We start from the raw sequence: 19,724 nt of genomic DNA on the forward strand, positions 1-19,724 counted from the left end.
GGGTTGGCGATGGACACCATGCTGCATGCTGGGCGCTGGTCCTGGAAGGCGTGCGCCGCGGGGAGGAGGTGCGTGGGTTCACCACGCGACGCCTCTCCCCTCCTCCTCCTCCTCCTCTCGCGCTGCCGGTACAGACACAGGCTCAGCACCACGGCCGCCAGCAGCAGGACGCCGCTGGCCCCCGACAGAACGTGCATGGCGATGGCCTCCGCGTCCACGGGGGTGGTGACGTTCACGCAGCGCGTGTGCGACAGCGCGCCCGCCGTGCTCTGCGCGCTCACGCACACGCGGTACGCGTGTCCGCCCGCCGACAGGCCGAAGACGTCCGTCCGCCGGGTCCGCGAGCCCACGCTGCCGTTGCTCACCGCGCTCCCGTCGGCGCGCAGAACCCACACCAGGAACGCGCTCAGCGGCGAGTCCGGGGCGCACCAGCGCACGCTGGCGGCCGTCGGCCACGCCCTCGTCACCTCCAGGGACACCACCGGGCCCGGGGTCCCCGAGAGGGCGGCGTTGCTCTGGGCCGGGCACCTGCAGGTCCAGCCCTGAAGGCGCTGGAGCTCGGGGCAGGGCCTCTGCAGATGGACACACTGGTCGTAGTCACACAGAGGAGCCGGCGCCGTCCGGGGCTCTGTACTCGGCTCCACAGCGGGTTCCTGAGGGCTCCTCTCTTCTGCCGGCGGGGGGGTGCTGCTGCTGCTTGGTGTGAGTAGAGTGGAGCTCCTGGATGGGGTGGCTGGAGGTCCGTAAGCAGATGGAGTATTCTCCTCTCTGCTGGTGGGGCCCTGTGTGGGGCTGGGGCTCGCTGGTTGCTGGATCATGGACGTAACCACCGGGGAGGACAGCGTGTGAGGTGATGTTGACAGAGCCAGAGGGGCTTCTGACGGCACCACTCGCCCTGGGGGTGCAGGCGGCCCTTTTGACCGAAAGGTAGATGCTACGCTCGCGCCGGCAGGTATTGATGCAGACTCTGTGGTGTAGAACGCAGGCGCTCCAGAGGCATTTTCAAACACTCTAGACATAAACAAACAGGCAAAGAAGCGGGCGTCTTATCAGTCAAATGTTCAAGTTAACTTAAAGTCAGAAATGGATGAATCACGTGCAACTACTTTTTTTTTTTTGGGAGAACTAGCACAAAACAAATACAATCATTCAGCATATATTTACAAATCGAGCAAAGAACTATGAACTCACCTGGAGCCTATAATAGTGTGGGCAGTGCTGTGAGGTTCTGGAGTGGAAGTGAGGCTGTCAACCATGCCTGTGAAGACCTTTGCTATGGGGACGGATAATGGCCGGTCTGCTGCTGCTATCCACAGAATACAGAGAGCCCAGGCCCAACTACAGCACAGGGAATAATGATTGAGTTTGTGTGTGTGTGTGCGTGTGTGTGTGTGTGTGTGTGTCCGTGTAACTCATATACACACACCAGAACAAAGCACACATGCATAACAAACACACACACACACACACACACACACACACACAGATACACTGCAAAAAAAAACACACAAGTATACATAGTATCTCTTTAGATCTCCCTGTGAGTTTCAACCCCCCCCCCCACACACACACACACACACACACACACACACACATACACACACAAAAACACCAAAACTTATCTCACCAGCATGTCACTCTTCTGGGATCCATGAGACTCCAGAATGGTTATTTGGAATCGACCAAAAAATAGAATCCTGCTCTACACTGACTCTGTGTCGTGAGCAAGTAATGCTTGACCCCACACGGACAGGGCTGTCCTGCACTTTTACTCCACTGCTGCAAGATAACTGCTACCACAGCTAGGATGTGCCACCCTGTTTTTCCCTTGGTCTCCCTCTCTTTCTGTGGCTGTCTCTCTACCGCTCTCAAAGTCTACCTCTCCCTCTCCCCCTCTCTCTCTGTGTAATACCCCAAAACCCCCCCCCCTCCCCCAAACACACACACACGCACGCACGCACACACACACACACACACACACACAAAGTATATTGTATGTGTTGGCAGTGTTTTAACCCCCACAACTCTGACCATATTTGAGGGGAGGTTGGGGAGGTCCTTATAGCGGCCCAGAGGCACCATGGGGGATGGAGCGGTCCCCCAGTACCAGTCTCCCACGGCTACAGATACAGAGAACCCTCCGGAATGCCTCCGCATATCTGAGAGTTGAGCTCATACTGATAAGAGTTGTCACGTGAGCTAACACACAGGCGCATCCACACACAAACACACTGACCCAAACTCTTTCTCTCTAACACACACACACATACTACCCCCCTCCCCCCCCCCCACACACACACACACACCCACACACACACATAGGTCGGTACCAGGCATGGACCTATCACTCTCTTGTGTCGAATAATTTTGTAAAAGGTTCCACCTTTCTCCCAACACTAATCCTAACCCTACTGAACTGTTATTTATTGAATAACTAATATGTGTCATTGATTTAAACATATAAAGTGTAACTAGGATGAATGTTATAAATGAATAGACGTTTTTGGTTCTTTTATTTTTACACATTATATATTTTTTGCAAAGGGCCATCCAGTGAAACCCCAACACCCTCTGTCCCATGTGCTGGCTGACACTAATTAGCATAAGATATCTCTCGCCATGGTGCCAATAGATAGCTGGTCCTTTCGGCCAATCACGCCACTACTCAGTCACCTGAGTCTCGGTGCAGGAGTTAAAATGGCAATAAAAACAAAGGCATCTCTGCCACGCGAGACGCGATTGTGCGTATAAGTCAAATCAATACGCCTCTTGAAAAGATGCCTTGTTTCATGTTTTTAAGCGTTTTATTTACGGGCACATTTGCCCTAACTAACGTGGAGGAGGTGGATTCTCGAGAGCGTTTGTTTTTAGATTCCCTTGGGCTCTCCACCAGGCCGACTGCCGCAGTAGCCCCCAGACGGGTTCCGTCCATGTTGTGGCGGATGTTTCGAAGGAGTAAGGGCGACGAGGTCCAGGAAAGCGAGTCGTGCATGGTGTCCGAGTACGGCGTGCGCGGAAACATCATTCGATACGTGCAGGACCAGGGTAAAACATTTCGGCCTATTAATCAGACTTTTAATAAAAAATAAAAAATTCAAACAAGCGATAGATTACTTTTGTGGTCACTTTAATTTAATTTGTTTTGAGTCTGGATAATGGGCCATTAAACCATTTGGCATGTAGTGGCAAATATCTTACTACAGTTGGCATTATACATACCATTAGAATAATCAGAAATTCATTTTTTGAAGTTTCAGAAATGGCAGCTATTTTTACATATTTGACACCAAACGACCAAAGTCAGTTTTTCAATTTGGAGGCCGAAATGGTTGAACGGATAATATCAGATATTTAGTTGACATATGGACCACCAAACTACAAATGCCTGGTTTTTCACTTCAGAAATCTTGTCACACTAATTTGGAGGCCCTCATGTTGTGTCTATATTGTCTATTTCCTGTATTGCAGGCAGATCGGTGTCTTGCTGGGGCGGCCAGGACTGCGTGGAGAAGCAACTGTTCTTCAACATGTCGGTCCTGCAGCCCGTGGAGCAGCTGTCTCTGGCCCGTCTGGAGGTCAAGTTTCAGTGGGGTGTGTTCAGGGCCCCGGAGTTTTTCCTGGGGCCCCGGACCCTCGACGTGTCCCTGTATAAAGTAGTTAGAACCACTCTGAGGGGCGCGAGCCACGAGGCTAACCGAAGGCTCCTGTTATCCCAGTCGGTGGCACTTGGACCCGAGCCCGCCTCCCTCACACTGGACCTTACCTCCCTGGCCGAGACCTGGCGAAAGGCGGGCCGCAACTACGGCCTGGTGCTGGCGCTGCAGCCGCAGGGCCATGACCCAGAGGAGAAGCTACTCCCCTTCCGCCCCGGGAACACTCTCCCGCTGCAGCCGGCGGCCGTGTCTGTGCCGCCACCAGAGGTCCACGCCGCCCTGGTGGCGGTGTCCCTCAACCCCCAGCAGTGTCGCTCCAGACGGCGGCGGAGCGCCGTCCACCTCCCCGTGACGCCCAGCAACGTGTGCAAACCGCGGCGCCTCTACATCGACTTCAAGGACGTGGGGTGGCAGGACTGGATAATCGCGCCGCAGGGCTACCTGGCAAACTACTGCCACGGCGAGTGCCCCTTCCCGCTCAGCGAGAGCCTGAACGGCACCAACCACGCCATCCTGCAGACCCTGGTGCACTCGCTGGACCCACGCGGGACCCCGCAGCCGTGCTGCGTGCCCATCCGCCTCTCGCCCATCTCCATGCTGTACTACGACAACAACGACAACGTGGTCCTGCGGCACTACCAGGACATGGTGGTGGACGAGTGCGGCTGTCGATGAGCGTGCGAAGGGACATGTCTGGTCCACATTCGTGCTCAAAACCCCTGGTAGTGGAACAGGGGTTCAGAACTTTAACATTTTGTATAGGTTACTTTTTTAAAATAAAGAATTGTTTATGGGACTGACATTTATTTTTATTTTTACGTTAAATATATTAGGTTTTGACATGCGGCAAACGCGAAGAGATTTTCTTCTGCGACCAAACTAACCTGGTCGGTAGCAGGCATGGACCTAATAAAGAACCAGGCTGTCAGGCTTAGTTGATCTGTGTTTCAGAGAAGTCCACCTGTCGGTGTAGGCCTACCATCAACAAGTGTAGGCCTACCATCAGAAGGTTCCGCCAAGCCCTCACGATTTTTTCATAAATTTACATAGGCTATTTGAATTACATACAGCCTATATTTTCACTAAGGGTCTAAAATTAAATTATGCAAATAAAATAATTAAATGAATTCCTTCTATCATTATCCAGGATGTTTTTTCAACACATTTTTAGACAAATATATGTATTTGATCGAAATCAGGAACCAGCAGTTGGGTTGGGGTGGTCGGCATTAGCCCTGCTATACGGAAGACCCGAGTTCGCGTACTGAGTGCGTCATTGAATTCTTTGGCGTTGGTTTATTTTTGTAATTCCCTTTATATCAGAGAAATTAGACATAATATATTTTTTATATAATCAATATATCTTACAATATCCCTAGAATCCAAATCTAACTTGCAAAAACCCATGGTAAAGATAATTATATTAATGTCACTGATAGTGAAGCCTTTGTCACTATGACAAAGACACTGCCGCATGGGAAATTGTCAGCAACATAAATTCCATTCAGGTGAGTTTATCAGGCAGCCGAGACCACCTCTGTTGAGATAAATACTATGGTTAGTCAATTTAGTATATTCAAAGAAATATGAAGAAAATAAAAGGCATGAGAAGTTGTTGATTTCAAAAGATCTGCGATTTTATTGCCAGACGGCCTCTCTGTTTTTATTAATTGTTATGTGTTCCCTTTTTAAGTTATTATATGCTTTAACTCCTCATAGACCTCCACAAGCAGCTTGTTCACTGCTGGAAAAGATCCCGCTCGGTCCTTTTCTGACATCTCGAACCGGTACTTAAAAAAACGAAACCGCACACACTTGCATACATGCACGACTTGTTATGAGTTTCAAATTAAGCAGAAAGTCAGCGGACACTGAGTTGAAGTTTAGGACATAGCACACGTTGTCACACACGCTGTTGAATTGCAACAGTGTTTGCTAGCTTACTTGATATGCAAGATTTACGGTTGGCATTAAATTACTCAACTTACACAAAGAGGAAAGGCTGCTGTGACTGATAAACATTTAAAAAGATATATACGCCAACATTGTTTTCAACTGCTCGGTACCGCAGTGTATTAATTCATAAGTTTTGAAAAGAAAAAGTATTTGAAGCAAATAAGCAACTCTGTTTTGGATTTGTTTATTTGGTTTTGAACAGATAGTTTTTGATGCATGCATCGGCTTTGAGATTGTTTGTTTGTTACTTTGAAATCACATACGCCCGCAACACACACAAACACACACACACACACACACACGTTCATTCATTCACGCACGCACCCACTACAACCTCATACCTGCAAACTCATTTGGGTTGAAAAAGGTGACAAACTGAACTGTTGTAGGGGGGTCTGGGGGCATCCCCCCAGCCAAATTTTGCTATTTTAACATGTAAATTAAGCATTCTGGTGTACTCCATGAAGAAAATAAAGGGAAAATACAACATTTTCTTATGGTAAAAATGGCACATTTATTAACCCATAAACTGGTCAGTTAAGAACATTTTAAATGTGAAAAGGTCTATCCACTATAACCATTATTTCTGCTGCCGCATGGGGGCGTTATACCACACATGAAAATTTAGGACAGGTAAACAGTAAATCCCATTGGCCAAATATCAACATAATATTAATTTCATTTTTTCATCCTTTTGGCCTGGACAAGCCTTTCAAGGGCCCGTTTTCTCTGCTTGGCAATGTGCCTCTTTCGGGCCACACTATCGTTCTCCACCACCTCTGCCCTATTACCAGCAGCACTGGTAGATGGCTGGCAGCCAAACTCAACCCTCCTTTCCCTGATTTCAAGTTGATTTTCCTGTCGTTGGGCTTTGTCCCTAGTTCCAGCTGCACTAATGTTGGAACACAGCCTCCTATCTACCTCCCCAAACTTCAAATCATCCCTTCTGAACATTTCCACCCCAGTCTGGTTCCTGGTATGCAAAGTGTATTTAACAGTCTGCACAGCACTGAGGGTGGAAATTTTCATTGATGTTGATCAATGATGTTCCCCATGACACTGAAGGACGACTCAACCAGGGCACCATGGAAAATTGAGAGGGCAGCCTTGACTGCCTGACACAGTGCAGGATACTTCCCTGTATTGAAGACGACGGCCCACCACTTGACAACATCCTCTCCATTCTGAAAACTGGGAAGCGCCTGGTCAACATTAAAACGCAGAATTTCTTGGTCTGTGTCAGCATCTGGTGGCAGCAGGTGACCCATCATTTGTGTGAGCTTCCTCAAGTTGACCGTGGTTAGGGAGTGCCCTCTCACAATTGGGTCCACAGCTGACAAAGATTGCAGAGTTTCACTCTGCAAAGGCAGCTTCTTTTGCAGGTATTTTGCACAGGTTTTGTATGCCTGGGACACTTCCTGCAGGAATGGCTTCAGCAGCTGAAACAGATCAACAATACTTATAGTAGGTGGAATTATATGGAAAAACGTTATGCGTTCTTGGGCACCCTTAAAATGGAGATACACTATACTGAGTATGGTGTCATTTGGTGTCATTCATTTTTATGTACTCACAGGATGTTGTGGATGTTCTGATCTGAATCTACTAGCCACCCGTCCCACATACATCTCCCTCAAAGGTAGCAGCTTGTTGTCAAGTTCAAGAGTAGCCAGGGATTTGGGCATCAGGTTCAGGTGTTCAAATTTGACAAAGCAGGCCAGGAAGTTCATGAAAACTTGCAGCTGTTTGTCATGCAGTGTATGGACAAGTGTCTGTCTGCCCTTTAAAGAAAATAACATTGTGGTTCAATGCACAAAAAAGCACACAAGGAATGCATGCCAGTTATATCTCAGGAAAAGTATTAGGATTCACTGGGATCACTTTGCTATGAAAAAGCATAACAACATAATAAGGAACTACAGATACCCTGTGCTCAAAGAAAATATCATGAATTATTAGACTTCGGGTTGGCATAATTTATTTTTCTAGACCCAGGTCCTATCATAATCCAATTTTCATAACTCTTTTTGAAGAACCTGATGAACATTCAATGTTCAACTCACCTGGAACACCATGACATATTCCTTCAGTATTGACAGCACTCCTGTGTAAACACTAAGGAGCAGCTCAGTTATGGTTGCTTCATGCCACACCTTCCGAATCACCCTCTTCTTCCGGTCTTTTCCCAACTGCGTCATTGCTGGAAAAATCAAAGGCATAACAAGGTTCTGTACAAAACCTAACAATCCTTAGGTAACCATAGTGCAGGTAGGCAATCACAAAACCAAGGAGAAACAACTGCGATAAGTTACCTTTTTTTCTGAGGTCCTCGTGAAAGTACCGAATCCGTTTCTGCGCTTTTTCGTTCATGTTGAAATCGGCAAATAGCTGCTCCAGGGGGTCCTTGTAGAGGGCCTTGTCTTCCTTGTCCATGAAGCCGTAGTAGAGAACCTTGTATGCAGGGAGAAGCCTCTTGGTGCTAATGATAACATCATAAGCCGATAGCCAGCGATGCATACCAAACCTTTTGGGAGCTGTACTAGAAATTCCCATGAACTCGCATATCTCATTTAGGTACACCAACTGAGAAAAGAGAGAACGAGCACATCATTTGCCCCACCCAAAGGGCTTAAGAAAGATACATACATACAATGACAGTAGGCTAGGTATGAAATAATGTTAATGATTTAGATTAGAACGTATGCCTTTAGATCTAGAATACACATCTAGAAAATGCACTCTCCCAACAGGTAAGTATACAACAGGTAAGTATAGCAGCAGATATGTATAATGTAAAGATGAAATTAGTTTAGTGTAGAGGAAAGCATTGCAGTCAGTAGCATTGCATCAAAAATGTAATATTATTAATCAACCTGGTCTGTGGCCCATTGATGATCGGAATGTAGATCACTGAACAGCTTCTCAAGATGACTACTGAAAGGAGCTGTAAAAACCTTTGCAGCGTTGTGAATGTGGTGACAACTGTCACCATCAACATCGAGAAGGTTTGGGCAGTGCGAACTCTTGCTTCCAACCCCATCTTACAGCCTCGCATTACACCGCAGGAGTCCATTAGCATACTGACAAGATTAGCCCATGGGATGTTGTTATCCCTAAAAAACTTGACCAGCAACTGCTCAAGCTTGACAGCATTAACCTTAAATACCTCCAAAGAGCCTAGGTGTTCTACTTCAACAGTGTTCCTGTCTGGGTTGAAGTAGCTTACCAGGATGGTAAGCACTTTCTTATCACCGTTGGCAGTACTCTCATCGAGGTTGATGGAAAATGGATACTTCTGTGTATGGGTGAAGATCCTCTCAGAAAAAGTAAACCCCAATCCATGCACCATTTTATAGGCTGCTGATGTGCGTGACAGCTTCAGCCGACTCAGAGCTACTTTGTCTTTTGCCAGCTCTTGGGCCAGGTTCACCATCACTGGTGTAAAGGAAAACGGAAGGGAATGCTCGGCCATAGTAGAGAGAACCATTGCCTAGGCAAAGATAGCATTATTCGATTTTCATCAGTACAACTTTTGCTAATACCTTGCCCTGCCATTTATTATAACCCTGTGACCATGGCTTTGGCTAGTATTCATACATTGCCATTGCTACTGTACAGCTGTTAGTGCTTGCCCAGTGTGTTTTCAATACATTGAATCTAAACTAACTCTAAACTGACTCACACCATGTACAATTTGTCCTGGTAATGTAGCCTACGGCTATGGCATGAGCCTACTATGAAAAAGGTGAAATAATAGTTATCTTTTTTTTTTACATAGTAAACCACAAGCCTATTTAATGTATACACACCTCTGCATTTGCAACACGCTGGAATATAGGTACAGGCACCCTAACTCAATCCCTCATTGCTTCAGGCCCATTGGAAGCACTTTGTGTTGGGCTTGGACCAGGATGCCGTAGAACACTGGCTGTTGTTAATATAGTGCACACTTTTTGCCGGTGCACCTCTGTTTGGCAGTGTGTCATGAGAGCATGGGAGCCCTTTTTGCCATAATTTATTTCCTTAGCGCAAAGGCTGCATTTGGAATAGCCCGCTTTGTCGATTTTTTAAAAATATTGTAACAGCGGGAAGTTGTACTGCTGTCCCTTCACCTCCGTTTTTACCTCCAGCTTTAGCCAAGCCCAGCTCCACCTGCACTTAAGCCCTGATTCAAGCTGTGCTACATACAATGCTTCATCCTCTTTAAAGGGTAATTCCGGTGTAAAATGGATTTGGGATATGTTTTGTATGATAACGAGTTGAAACGTTCGTTTTGGAGCACAAAAAACATATATCGACGCTTTCTTCAGTTGGCTGTTTTTAGCCGATTCTATCAAAACGCTATAAACTTGGAACGATGGGGGAACTGGTTATGGTAAAAACTAAATCGCTATTTTAAACCACTTAAAAGGCTAAAAGTAGCCCGACACTTCTCTGGTAGTATAATAAGGGTCTTTACATATAAAACGAGGCATTGAGAACTTTGTAAGTGTATAGATTGTTTATTAAAAGGACATTTTATACAAACAATACCATCAGTAGATCACCCGTCGACGCCATTTTGTTTTTAAGACTCGATAGGTAGATTGACGAACACAGAGATTGTGACATCCGTCAGCAACACGCAAGCTCTGTGTTCGCCAATCTACTTATCAAGTCTTAAAAACAAAATGGCGTCGATGGGTGATCTACTGATGGTAATGTGTGTATAAAATGTAGTTTTTAATAAACAATCTATACACTTACAAAGTTCTCATTGCCTCGTTTTATATGTTAAGACCCTTATTATACTACCAAAGAAGTGTCGGGCTACTTACAGCCTTTTAAGTGGTTTAAAATAGCGATTTAGTTTTTACCATTACCAGTGCCCCCATCGTTCCAAGTTTATAGCGTTTTGATAGAATCGGCTAAAAACAGCCAACTGAAGAAAGCGTCTATATGTGGTTTTTGTGCTCCAAAACGAACGTTTCAACTCGTTATCATACAAAACATATCCCAAATCCATTTTACACCGGAATTACCCTTTAAGCTCTCTCATTCTGAAAAGATAATCATCAGAATATTTATTGTTTGGGTCAGGGCTCATTTTTTTTTTAATCATAAACGTTTAAGGCTAAACCCAACTGCATCCGTCCAGGTTTAATGATCCGTAAGAGTTGGCGTTTCCATTACTGCTAGCTACTCGTTAAACCACACACGGATGTGTATTTTTTCATTACGTGTTCGTTTACATCCCTCTAATATCTGACCACAATGAAATAGCTGCCAGTAATATCAGATAACAATACGGATGCTGTGGAGATTAGCCTTCACAAACGTATTATTTTCGCATTAACTGGGTGACGTAGAACTGGTCTTGCTAATAATTTACTTAAGCAACGTTAAAATACAGCATACATTTTTTTGTAAGGTTACTAGACTTACCTCAAAACTTGTATCTGTAACTCGCTGACGACTGAGCTGTCCACTCGATCGACTGGAACGATGGCGGGGGACTGGGACGCGCGCTGTGGTTTATTTTGATTATGATTGGTGGTCGTGGAACGCGAGTCATTTGGCCAAAGATTTTTTTTATTGTGAAGATAGCAAACTTGTTTCTCGCTCATAATACAGTCGGTTATTATACAGTCTATGGTTGGTTGGCTGGTCGGTCAGTCGTCTCCCCCCCATAAAAAAAACTTTGGATCTACACGATTCACGTAAATGACCTATTTTGAGTTCGAAACGGCGAATTTCGCCGAAAGGTGACTAGTTTGCAGGTATGCAACCTGCCGATCTTCAATCAAAACAACATCAACCAAGTGATGCCGCAGCGCGTTGACAACTCCGTCCCGAGGCGCCCATAGGCTATGGTTTATATGTTTGAAAGCCGTGACACAGTCTTTTACCAGTTGGCCTGAAATACCACGCCTCGCAGTCATGGAAGTCGCAGTCGTAGTCATACCAATGCATGTTTAGAAGCGCAACATTGAAAAGGGTCCCGTCAGTGTCACGTGGCGCAGCGTTCCGAACGTTGTGTAATCAAATACACTGGTATGGCAGTATATAAAAAAAATCATATCATAAAGAAAATACACACCGTCATTCGGTGTGAACCGGTATACCGCCCAGCACTAACGCAAGTTGACGGCGTAACACCATGGGGGCGGGGCAGGGGGTGTAACAAAAAGTCAGGCACCATTATGAGGTACCGGTACTACCGTTTACGTTGGAACCGGTTCCCTACTGGAACCGAGTTTCGGTGCTCAACCCTACTTATCAGTAACATTAATATTGACATTAACTTTACCATGGGTTTTTGCAAGTTATATTTGGGTTCTAGGGATATTGTAAGACATTTATTATATAAAAAGTCAATTGTTAGGCCTAATTTCTCTGATATAAAGGAAATTACAAAAATAGCCAACAGCAAGAATTCAAGGATCTGCCCAGGACGCTAACTCGGGTCGCCCGTACTACAGGGCAGTTACTAGACCACTCACCCAACTTCTGGTTCCGAATTTTGATACAATACATTAATTTGTCTAAAAATGTGTTTAGAAAATATCCACGATAACAAGACATAGCAATTCATTTAATTATTTCATTTGCATCATTTCATTTTAGACCCTTACTGAAAATATAGGGTGTTTGTATTTCATATATGTACATTTATGACAAAATCGTGAGGACTAGGCTTGGCGGAACCTTCTGATGGTACACTTGTTTCTGACAGATGAGACTGAAACACCCCTGAAACACCGCTCAAGTAAGCCTGACAGCCTGGTACCGACCAGGTTAATTTGGTCGGATAAATTGCCATGGTTACTTAGCGGAGATTCCCTTAAGTCACGTTGATGGAACGCAACTCTAGCTGAAAGTAGCGAGGCTAAGCGAAATAAGCCCGGCTTTGCCTTTAGCTTGGTTGATGGAATACCCCCCAGGACATGGTGGTGGACGAATGCGGCTATCGATGAGCATGTGAGGGGACATGTCTGGTCATCACTAGTGCTCAAACCCCTGGTGGTGGAACAGGGGTTCAGAAGTTTTACATTTTGTATAGGATACTTTTTTTACTTTATTTTTTTAAGTAAAGAACATTGTTGTGGAAAGGAGGACTATTTCATATTTTTTTATGTTTAATATATTCGATTTCGGCATGCGGTAGACACAAAGGGATTTCCTTCTGGATTAATACTATAATGTTTTTTATAGGCTGAATGGCTGCACAGTACGCTGCACCAGGCTGCCCTCTTCAGATAAGAGGAGGAAATATCATCATTGTCATGATAAATGGATGCTTAAAAATTAAAGATGGGGTGGTTAAATTATAACTTGCTGTAGATTAATGTCAAAGTTAACTATTCTATGCGGGATTTCAATAGAATCTTTTTTTTTACCTGAGAACATTTTAAAAATTCCTGAGATAAATTAAAAAGGATAATATATTTGTATGGCTCACTTATTTAGGCAGTGATGCAGTAGGAAAGGAGCGATGACGCACACAGCTAATCTTCATTTTTCTGTTTTCCAAGAAGCTGCACTGCTTTGCATTCCATTTCTCTTCCGTGATATCACACCCAGTTCAATAATTCCAACCAGTCTCATGCATTGTGGTGGTAACGTCATTGGTAATTGGCCTATTTATATGACTTGACTATCAGTTTTGCCAATTCATGTGACCACACAAAGCGGTGTAATTGTGAGATGTGTATCCCCATATCTATGGTGCCAAACAAAGTGAAACCATTAGTGACTGGCAACGTCATGGCCATGAACCGGCCCAGCTGAAGATTGTCTCTCTGTGTAAGAGAAGAAAGCATTACTTCTAAAAAATGGGGGGAAAATTCAAAGTGGCGAATGCCTAAGGTAGGCTACCGTGGTCAGAATTTTTTTTTTTTACCCCAATCCTAAAAGTGCAGAATTTGTCTATAATCTGTCACTTCAATCTGAGAGTGGCAGTGAGCTAGCCTTGTTTAGAATGTTGTGGAGAGTCTGTGCTGAGATTTGAAGGTTGTGATGCCATCTACAAGTGAAGTGCATGCAACTTGTCCCCCACAATATGCAATGACTAATAATATCTTATCTTATTGTCTTATTATGTACATATTTAAACACATGTTTTTAGTTAACCTACTTGACTACTTTTAACAAGGTCTGTGTGTTCTACATTTTTAAAGTGGCTTGTGTGCATGAGACTGGTTTAAATGATTGGACCAACATGTGTGATGTGTGATCAACAAAAACAAATGAAATGTAGCAAAGGCTGTTCCGGCTTCCAGGAAAAGGGCAAAAACTATTATTAAAGCTCACACACCAACTATGCTTTGTTCTTATAATATATATAAGTCCTATTGATATGAATTTTTCAGTTGTCCAATTCCAGTCATCATTTGCACACATCTAAATGCAGTGCAATTCCTTTTAATTCAAGATGCGCATCTTTCTCCCCGTCTCAACAGTGCCAAACACAGGGAAAATCTTTTCATCAAGATCGAAACTGACATTGAACGAGTAGATGTGGAACCTGTTTCTCACATCGTAGAAGGACACATTCCCGTCCTCCATGTCAAGGAACACACCCACAACACTGGGTGCACATCTGGCTAGCTTAGTGACTGGACCCGTCATGGCCATGAGCTGGCCCAATTGCAGTTTCAAAGTCCAGTGATACGTTTCCTCGTTCAGAGCTTTAAAGCCATTTCGGGGTGCTGACTCCCTGACCACCCCCATCATCCACTCCGTCTTGCCTCTGACATCCACCTCCCAGTAGTGCTTTCCGGAAGCAAAGCCCTCTCTGCCCAACACGCACCACCAGCCGTCATATTGGTGTTTGGTTCTTGTGAAGCCTTCCCATGGGTCGTAGACCATCTCCACGATCTTTCCCATTTCCACCGCTCTCCTGTCTGGGGATATCTTCAGACAAGGGTTTGCAGTAGACGGGTCTAGTCGGACCTCAGCTGTGAATTGGTATTAGAGAATAGAAGGCAGGGGAAAATAAGACTTGATGCAACACGTTTTTTTCTATGCGTTGGTGAAAAGAAAAAAAAACGTCCGTACTGACCTCTAGTCTTGGTAATCCATTTCCATACTGTAACGTACAAGAGAAATAGTCATCCATAACAATCTTTATCTTCAATAGTCAACTTACAACAGAACTTACATGAAAAGAAGTTACATGAAACCTAAAGTAAAAATTTGTAAGACTTACCAGAATCTGGAGCATGTTGTGGATCAGCTAATTGAAAGAAACAATCACATGTAAGCACACACACAGAGGACCGGTTAGGTTACATTCAGCAGGAACAATGTTCTTTCTTTTTATGTCTACCTTTACCTGTTAAGGCCTACGACTGCAACAAGAGAATGAAGACAGAAGGATGTAGGTGCAAAGCCACCACAAAACAGTTTTTGTTTAGTCATTGACATATTGAACAATAAGCAACAGCAGGGCGGCAATCTCTTGTTTCAACAAACCATGTGCGTTAAAACACCACCTAGGAATCTAAATTAAACCATAAGTATAATAATATTGATTCATTGCATTTACATAGCCCTTTAAGTACCCGAAGTGCCTTACATAGTGAGAATGTGTGTGTATGTGTCTGTGTGTATAACCTCATCCACTACATAATGATAAAATATAGGAAGCAAAAATATACCTTTACTGTTGAAGAGCTCTTGATTCCTGTTCCAATGTTTTGCAATAGACAGCTGTTTAAAAAAAGAAAGAAAAACAATCAATGCAAGAACCTAATGAATCTACAGATTGGATAAATTTGAAATCTCATTGTTTCTGGGAACCTTTTGTCCTTCCTGCTTGAGGATACTCAAGATAACAAAGTCCAGCACAGGGAGTATGTTGGGCAGTTTGCCCTTCTTCCACAGTTTGCACATCTCTTTCACCACCTCATCCACATCCGTATCCAGACAGACCGAGTCCTGCAAATTTGTTCAGTTAGTATTGTGTTCCTTCCACTCTTTTTATTGCTACATAATTCATGCGCTGCTGCTATGGAATGCTGTCTGCCTTGCCATGACCTGCCTGCAATGCCTGTATCTGTCAACATATGTGGAAGAAATTAATGACTATATTCTAAGACAAACCATGATTATTATTATACCAATATATCTAATGGTAGAAAGCAGCTAGAAGCGCCTCTGAATCTCATCTAGGACTTGGCACGGCGCCAAGAAGTCTGGGATTAGAGCTGAATGGGTTTCTCAGGGGTTAAAGCTGAGAAGCCAACACAATACCGGAGGCTATGGGGTCAAAGTGAACTGACCCCAAGCCAGGGGTATTGATTAGTGTTGCCGGACACTGATGGAAAGGAATGTCTGATTGAACGGCCATGGGGGGCCGTGGGCGGACACCTCACGAGAAACAGCGTTGTACGTGAGGATAAAAAAGAGGCCGGGATCTGTTGACCGGCAGTGCTTTGCAAACTACTCGGCTTTGTTGTTGTCTTTTTTAACGATAAAGCCTTTTTTGTCATACTTGCTCCGGACCCCTCGATTTCTTTTGCTCTCTTAGTTGAAGTGATAGAACGCGGTTATTTTCTACCACACATACAGCATGACACAAACCCTCAAGAATGTTTATCTGTTCTACGCCTACGCCTAACCTTGCAATGAGGCGGCAAATTAAAGCAATGCTCATTAACTTAACCCCATGTCCTTCAAAAACACCTTGTTTTTTAGAATGTAGAAAATGAGACTGATACACAAACTTCAGAAGCTGGTTTTGGGGAACTGTAACATCAGCCTAACATCGATACTGCCACAGCATTCCATAGCGTCTTGTATCTTGAGGGTTGTTTTGGCCTTACCTCTTCCATCCCTTTCAGAGTCCAGGTCAATGTAGAAAGATCACCAATGGCCTTCTTTAGTCCTTTGTCCTCTTCAGGCTTTGGTGTACAAGCTTCTCCCCTGTTCTCCTGCAGCCCATTACTGCATGGGCTCAACACTGCTGTTTTTCCATTGAGCATCTGGTAAACACACAATGTACTTTGGGGTTTGTCACTGCACATGCAGAATGTCCACAAACAATACATTTTACATCAAAGGAAGGCAAGTTAAGTTAATGTACAGCAGTTGAATCACATTTTCTTTCGTTAGTTGACACTGTTTGAGCAGGGAAGGAGAGCTGTATGGGCCCCAAGAAAACACTATATTGGGGCATATCTGCCGTACATAAGTACTCTCTCCTGTATCTGCATCATACTGAATAGGCATTTAAGACTTAAATTCACAAATTGATATATCTTTGAAGTGTACATTCAACTCTTCGAACAATTATGTAATCATGACCTAAATGTGACTTACCTCGCATGTATTGTATTTGTACAGAAAGGTAAAAATACAGCTCAGATCACAACTATGTTAACAAATACACACTTCAAGAATAGAGCCACAATTAATTAACAAACTTCCACATTTTCATTTAAACTTGAATTTTTCTTTACAAAATAACGATGAATGTCAATAATCGATCGTTCTTATACCGATCATGGCCCTGCAATAATTATTTCTGAGCTTAATTGAATACATTAAATGTTTGTATTACAATCAATTCTAATACTGTTTTCTGTTTTCATGACCAACCTCTGGGGCATGTGCTTGTGGCGGGAGGGCCTGAGCCAACTGAAGAAGGAATGCCTGTCTCTCCTCCGGACTAGACCCATCTTTACAGACTTTGGTTGACAGTGAGAGATCTCTCGTCTGTGTAGAGTTACGATTGAGGAGTGTGGTTAGGTTCATCTCAGGTAATGTAATGTTAATACCATTCAAAGCATTGGACCACAACTGGACCCACCTGCATTATCCGGTCCAGTTCCTGAGCAATCTCTCTGAGGATGAGTTTAGATTCATCCAGGGTGAAGTCCACAGGTTCCGGTGCAGTGGGATCCGCATTCTATGAAGGACGACATGAAAACAACTCAAACTACCTGGTCACATTCCAAAATTCATGCTGTTTATCTTCTAAGTGGCTTAGACTGGCTTTGTTCTCACCTTTGAGTGTAGTAATTTGCAGACCTTTTTCATAAGCTGTTTCCTCCGCTTTGTAAGGCATACAACAACACAGACAATAAATGACCAAGCCATGTTTTGCATTTCTTAAATCAACAATCAACTAATAATAAGCAAACTGTTAAAAAAAATTGAGTGTGTATGTGAGAAATATCTGGCGACAATTGGTCCCTCAACCTCTTTTCAAAACACAATTTTGTTTTCTGGATCATGACCCCCCCTGTAATTCACACCCTCAGTGTTTCCCATAGATTTCTTTGTAGCAGTAGTGCTCTAAGTTGGTCACCTAGCAACGCTAGGGGGGTCCGGCGGCATGCCCTCCCGGAGAAATAAAATGGTTACTTCTGGTGAGATTTTTTGGGGAAAAAATTACAGATTGAACTTCCAAATATGACATAACAACCAACAGAGTCAAGGTATGTGCTGAGACCAGATCATTGTGCAAATGTGCCTTGAACATGGCAGAAACTATTTTTTTGCAGTGGCGCTGACAATCCAAAATGCATATAGGTGAAACACTGCACCCTGGTTTTAGGATTTTGGTAGCTTTAATGAGTATCTTACCTGAGCAAATGTTGGCTTTAAAAAGGGTTCTGAGTTGATTTTTTTTACTTTGTTCTTCTCCTTGATAGGACAAAAGCTGCTGTAACTGCCAGCAGGTCTATCTCTCTCTGTAAAACATGGTGAAAGCAAAGCATATCTTTAATGTGATATGCACTAGACAACCACCAACACTGTAACTAATGCCGTTACACATTGCACATCACACATGCAAATTGCTACTCAGTCAAAGTAACTTTAACATTTCCAGTCCACAACAAAAAACGATTTCTGCCTAAAAATCATACAATTAATACAAAAGTTACATGATATCTTTTGATGAAATTGAGATGATGTTTGATTGTCTTTTTCAATTGACTGTCTACAGGTGTCTTTGGACCTGTTTTAAATGTGTTTTGTATGAACATATAGACTACTCACTTAAATCCAATAAATTCCCAGGCAGGCCCAAAATGGTTAGGGTTAGGCTTTTAAAACACAGCATTCTGTGTCTAGGCTATATAGATGTAAGTCTGTAACAAATAACAATTTCAGCTTAGCTCTCCGGGGATTAAATCAAATGTTTTTAAATAAACCAACCTGCTTCAGAAGTCATCTTTGCTCTTCACAAACCTTGCATATCCAGGTGATACAAATCAGCTCCTCCAAACATACGTTTCAGTTGTTTACCCCATGTGAACTGTGGCAGTTGGCACAACAGAGAACAAGCATACCTGTTGAACACTGGACTTTAATGTGTAGCCCCACCCAGAGCTATTTAGAGAAATTTGATCTCTCTGTATGAGGAACACGGAAACAAGTCTAAACTGGATTAGGCATGCACTCATCTCGGATAAGTTCTCAACAGAAGATAATTTTATACAGTTGTGTTTCTAATTTAAATCTAATTTCTTAAAATAATAGAGGTCCGTCGTCATCTTGGTTGTTTACGAAAATGCATCAACGGCAACTCCCATCGCTCCTCTCATCGTATCAAACCACTCCCTATTAGATACACAGTAAATAAAACATCACCAGGCCGCAATTTTTTTTTTCCCAAACAGGTTTACGAAAATCTCATAAATATTGATGAGCTGAGCTACAAAGGTAGTATTACACATGCGCATGGACAAATGTACAGAGCGAGCATGCAAAGCTGCTATTGCTTCAAAGTTGTTTACGTTATGTGCTGAGCATGTGGATGTGTGCGTTCATAGGCTTCAGTAAGTGTGTATAATTGATTGGTATCCTTTTTGGGTGTGATAGAGGTATGCACATTTTCCACGTTCTCTTTCACACAAACCCACACACACAGTTCACATGCACAACATATACCGTAGGTAGCAAATTCATGTTTCGGTTTGTATATTTTTCCACATAGATATATTTCTATATCTCACATTTTTATTGACAAAGAGTTCACTTACAGTACAGACACGTATTTTACACATGCGCTACATACAATCTCTCTCACACACACACACACTATCTTTCTCTCTCCGTATCTCCCTTTCCCTTTCTCCAAACACGCACGCACGCACACAAAGCACAGCTCACACACATTTT

General features: G+C 43.7%; 3 protein-coding genes across 5 annotated transcripts; 1 reads left to right on the forward strand and 2 right to left on the reverse strand.

Moving 5' to 3' along the window:
* Nucleotides 1-2,777: 2,777 nt before the first annotated feature.
* gdf3 (growth differentiation factor 3) lies at nucleotides 2,778-4,328 on the forward strand (the record flags this gene model as incomplete). Its single annotated transcript, XM_079733581.1, has 2 exons — nucleotides 2,778-3,045; nucleotides 3,469-4,328. 2 exons carry the CDS (start codon nucleotides 2,778-2,780, stop codon nucleotides 4,326-4,328), a joined length of 1,128 nt encoding a protein of 375 aa, XP_079589707.1.
* A 1,497-nt stretch (nucleotides 4,329-5,825) lies between these two features.
* On the reverse strand, nucleotides 5,826-11,710 carry LOC307072259 (uncharacterized protein). Of its 3 annotated transcripts, none has more exons than XM_079731491.1 (5): nucleotides 11,034-11,710; nucleotides 7,922-8,060; nucleotides 7,673-7,809; nucleotides 7,184-7,390; nucleotides 5,826-7,048 (listed from the first exon to the last, which is right to left on the reverse strand). In XM_079731491.1, exons 2-5 carry the CDS (start codon nucleotides 8,040-8,042, stop codon nucleotides 6,635-6,637), a joined length of 879 nt encoding a protein of 292 aa, XP_079587617.1. In that variant the 5' UTR covers nucleotides 8,043-8,060; nucleotides 11,034-11,710; the 3' UTR covers nucleotides 5,826-6,634. The 3 variants fall into 3 exon arrangements, with proteins under 3 accessions (XP_079587617.1, XP_079587616.1, XP_079587615.1); XM_079731490.1 differs by having other exon boundaries at nucleotides 7,922-8,192; XM_079731489.1 differs by lacking the exon at nucleotides 11,034-11,710 and having other exon boundaries at nucleotides 7,922-10,342.
* A 454-nt stretch (nucleotides 11,711-12,164) lies between these two features.
* LOC307073283 (E3 ubiquitin-protein ligase TRIM39-like) lies at nucleotides 12,165-19,102 on the reverse strand. The gene is made up of 11 exons (XM_079732987.1): nucleotides 18,759-19,102; nucleotides 18,183-18,289; nucleotides 17,601-17,648; nucleotides 17,404-17,502; nucleotides 17,193-17,309; nucleotides 16,418-16,576; nucleotides 15,393-15,530; nucleotides 15,251-15,302; nucleotides 14,800-14,826; nucleotides 14,653-14,679; nucleotides 12,165-14,548 (listed from the first exon to the last, which is right to left on the reverse strand). The coding sequence occupies exons 1-11, from the start codon at nucleotides 18,772-18,774 to the stop codon at nucleotides 14,013-14,015; spliced, it is 1,326 nt and encodes a 441-aa protein (XP_079589113.1). The 5' UTR covers nucleotides 18,775-19,102; the 3' UTR covers nucleotides 12,165-14,012.
* Between the last annotated feature and the right edge of the window lie 622 nt (nucleotides 19,103-19,724).

Source organism: Pollachius pollachius (assembly GCF_949987615.1).
Source record: "Pollachius pollachius genome assembly, chromosome: 3".
NCBI lineage: Eukaryota > Metazoa > Chordata > Actinopteri > Gadiformes > Gadidae > Pollachius > Pollachius pollachius.

Bases quoted from the DNA above. Each gene is read 5' to 3' on its own strand.
- LOC307072259 (XM_079731490.1), bottom strand. From the start codon at position 8,162: ATGGGAATTTCTAGTACAGCTCCCAAAAGGTTTGGTATGCATCGCTGG. The intron at 7,391-7,672 runs GTGAGTTGAACA...TTTTCTTTAAAG, and splicing joins AATATGTCATGGTGTTCCAG to GGCAGACAGACACTTGTCCA. The intron at 7,049-7,183 runs GTGAGTACATAA...GATCTGTTTCAG, and splicing joins CAGAACATCCACAACATCCT to CTGCTGAAGCCATTCCTGCA.
- LOC307073283 (XM_079732987.1), bottom strand. The intron at 15,303-15,392 runs GTTCCCAGAAAC...TTTTTTAAACAG, and splicing joins TCAAGCAGGAAGGACAAAAG to CTGTCTATTGCAAAACATTG. The intron at 14,549-14,652 runs GTCAGTACGGAC...ACCAATTCACAG, and splicing joins ATGGATTACCAAGACTAGAG to CTGAGGTCCGACTAGACCCG.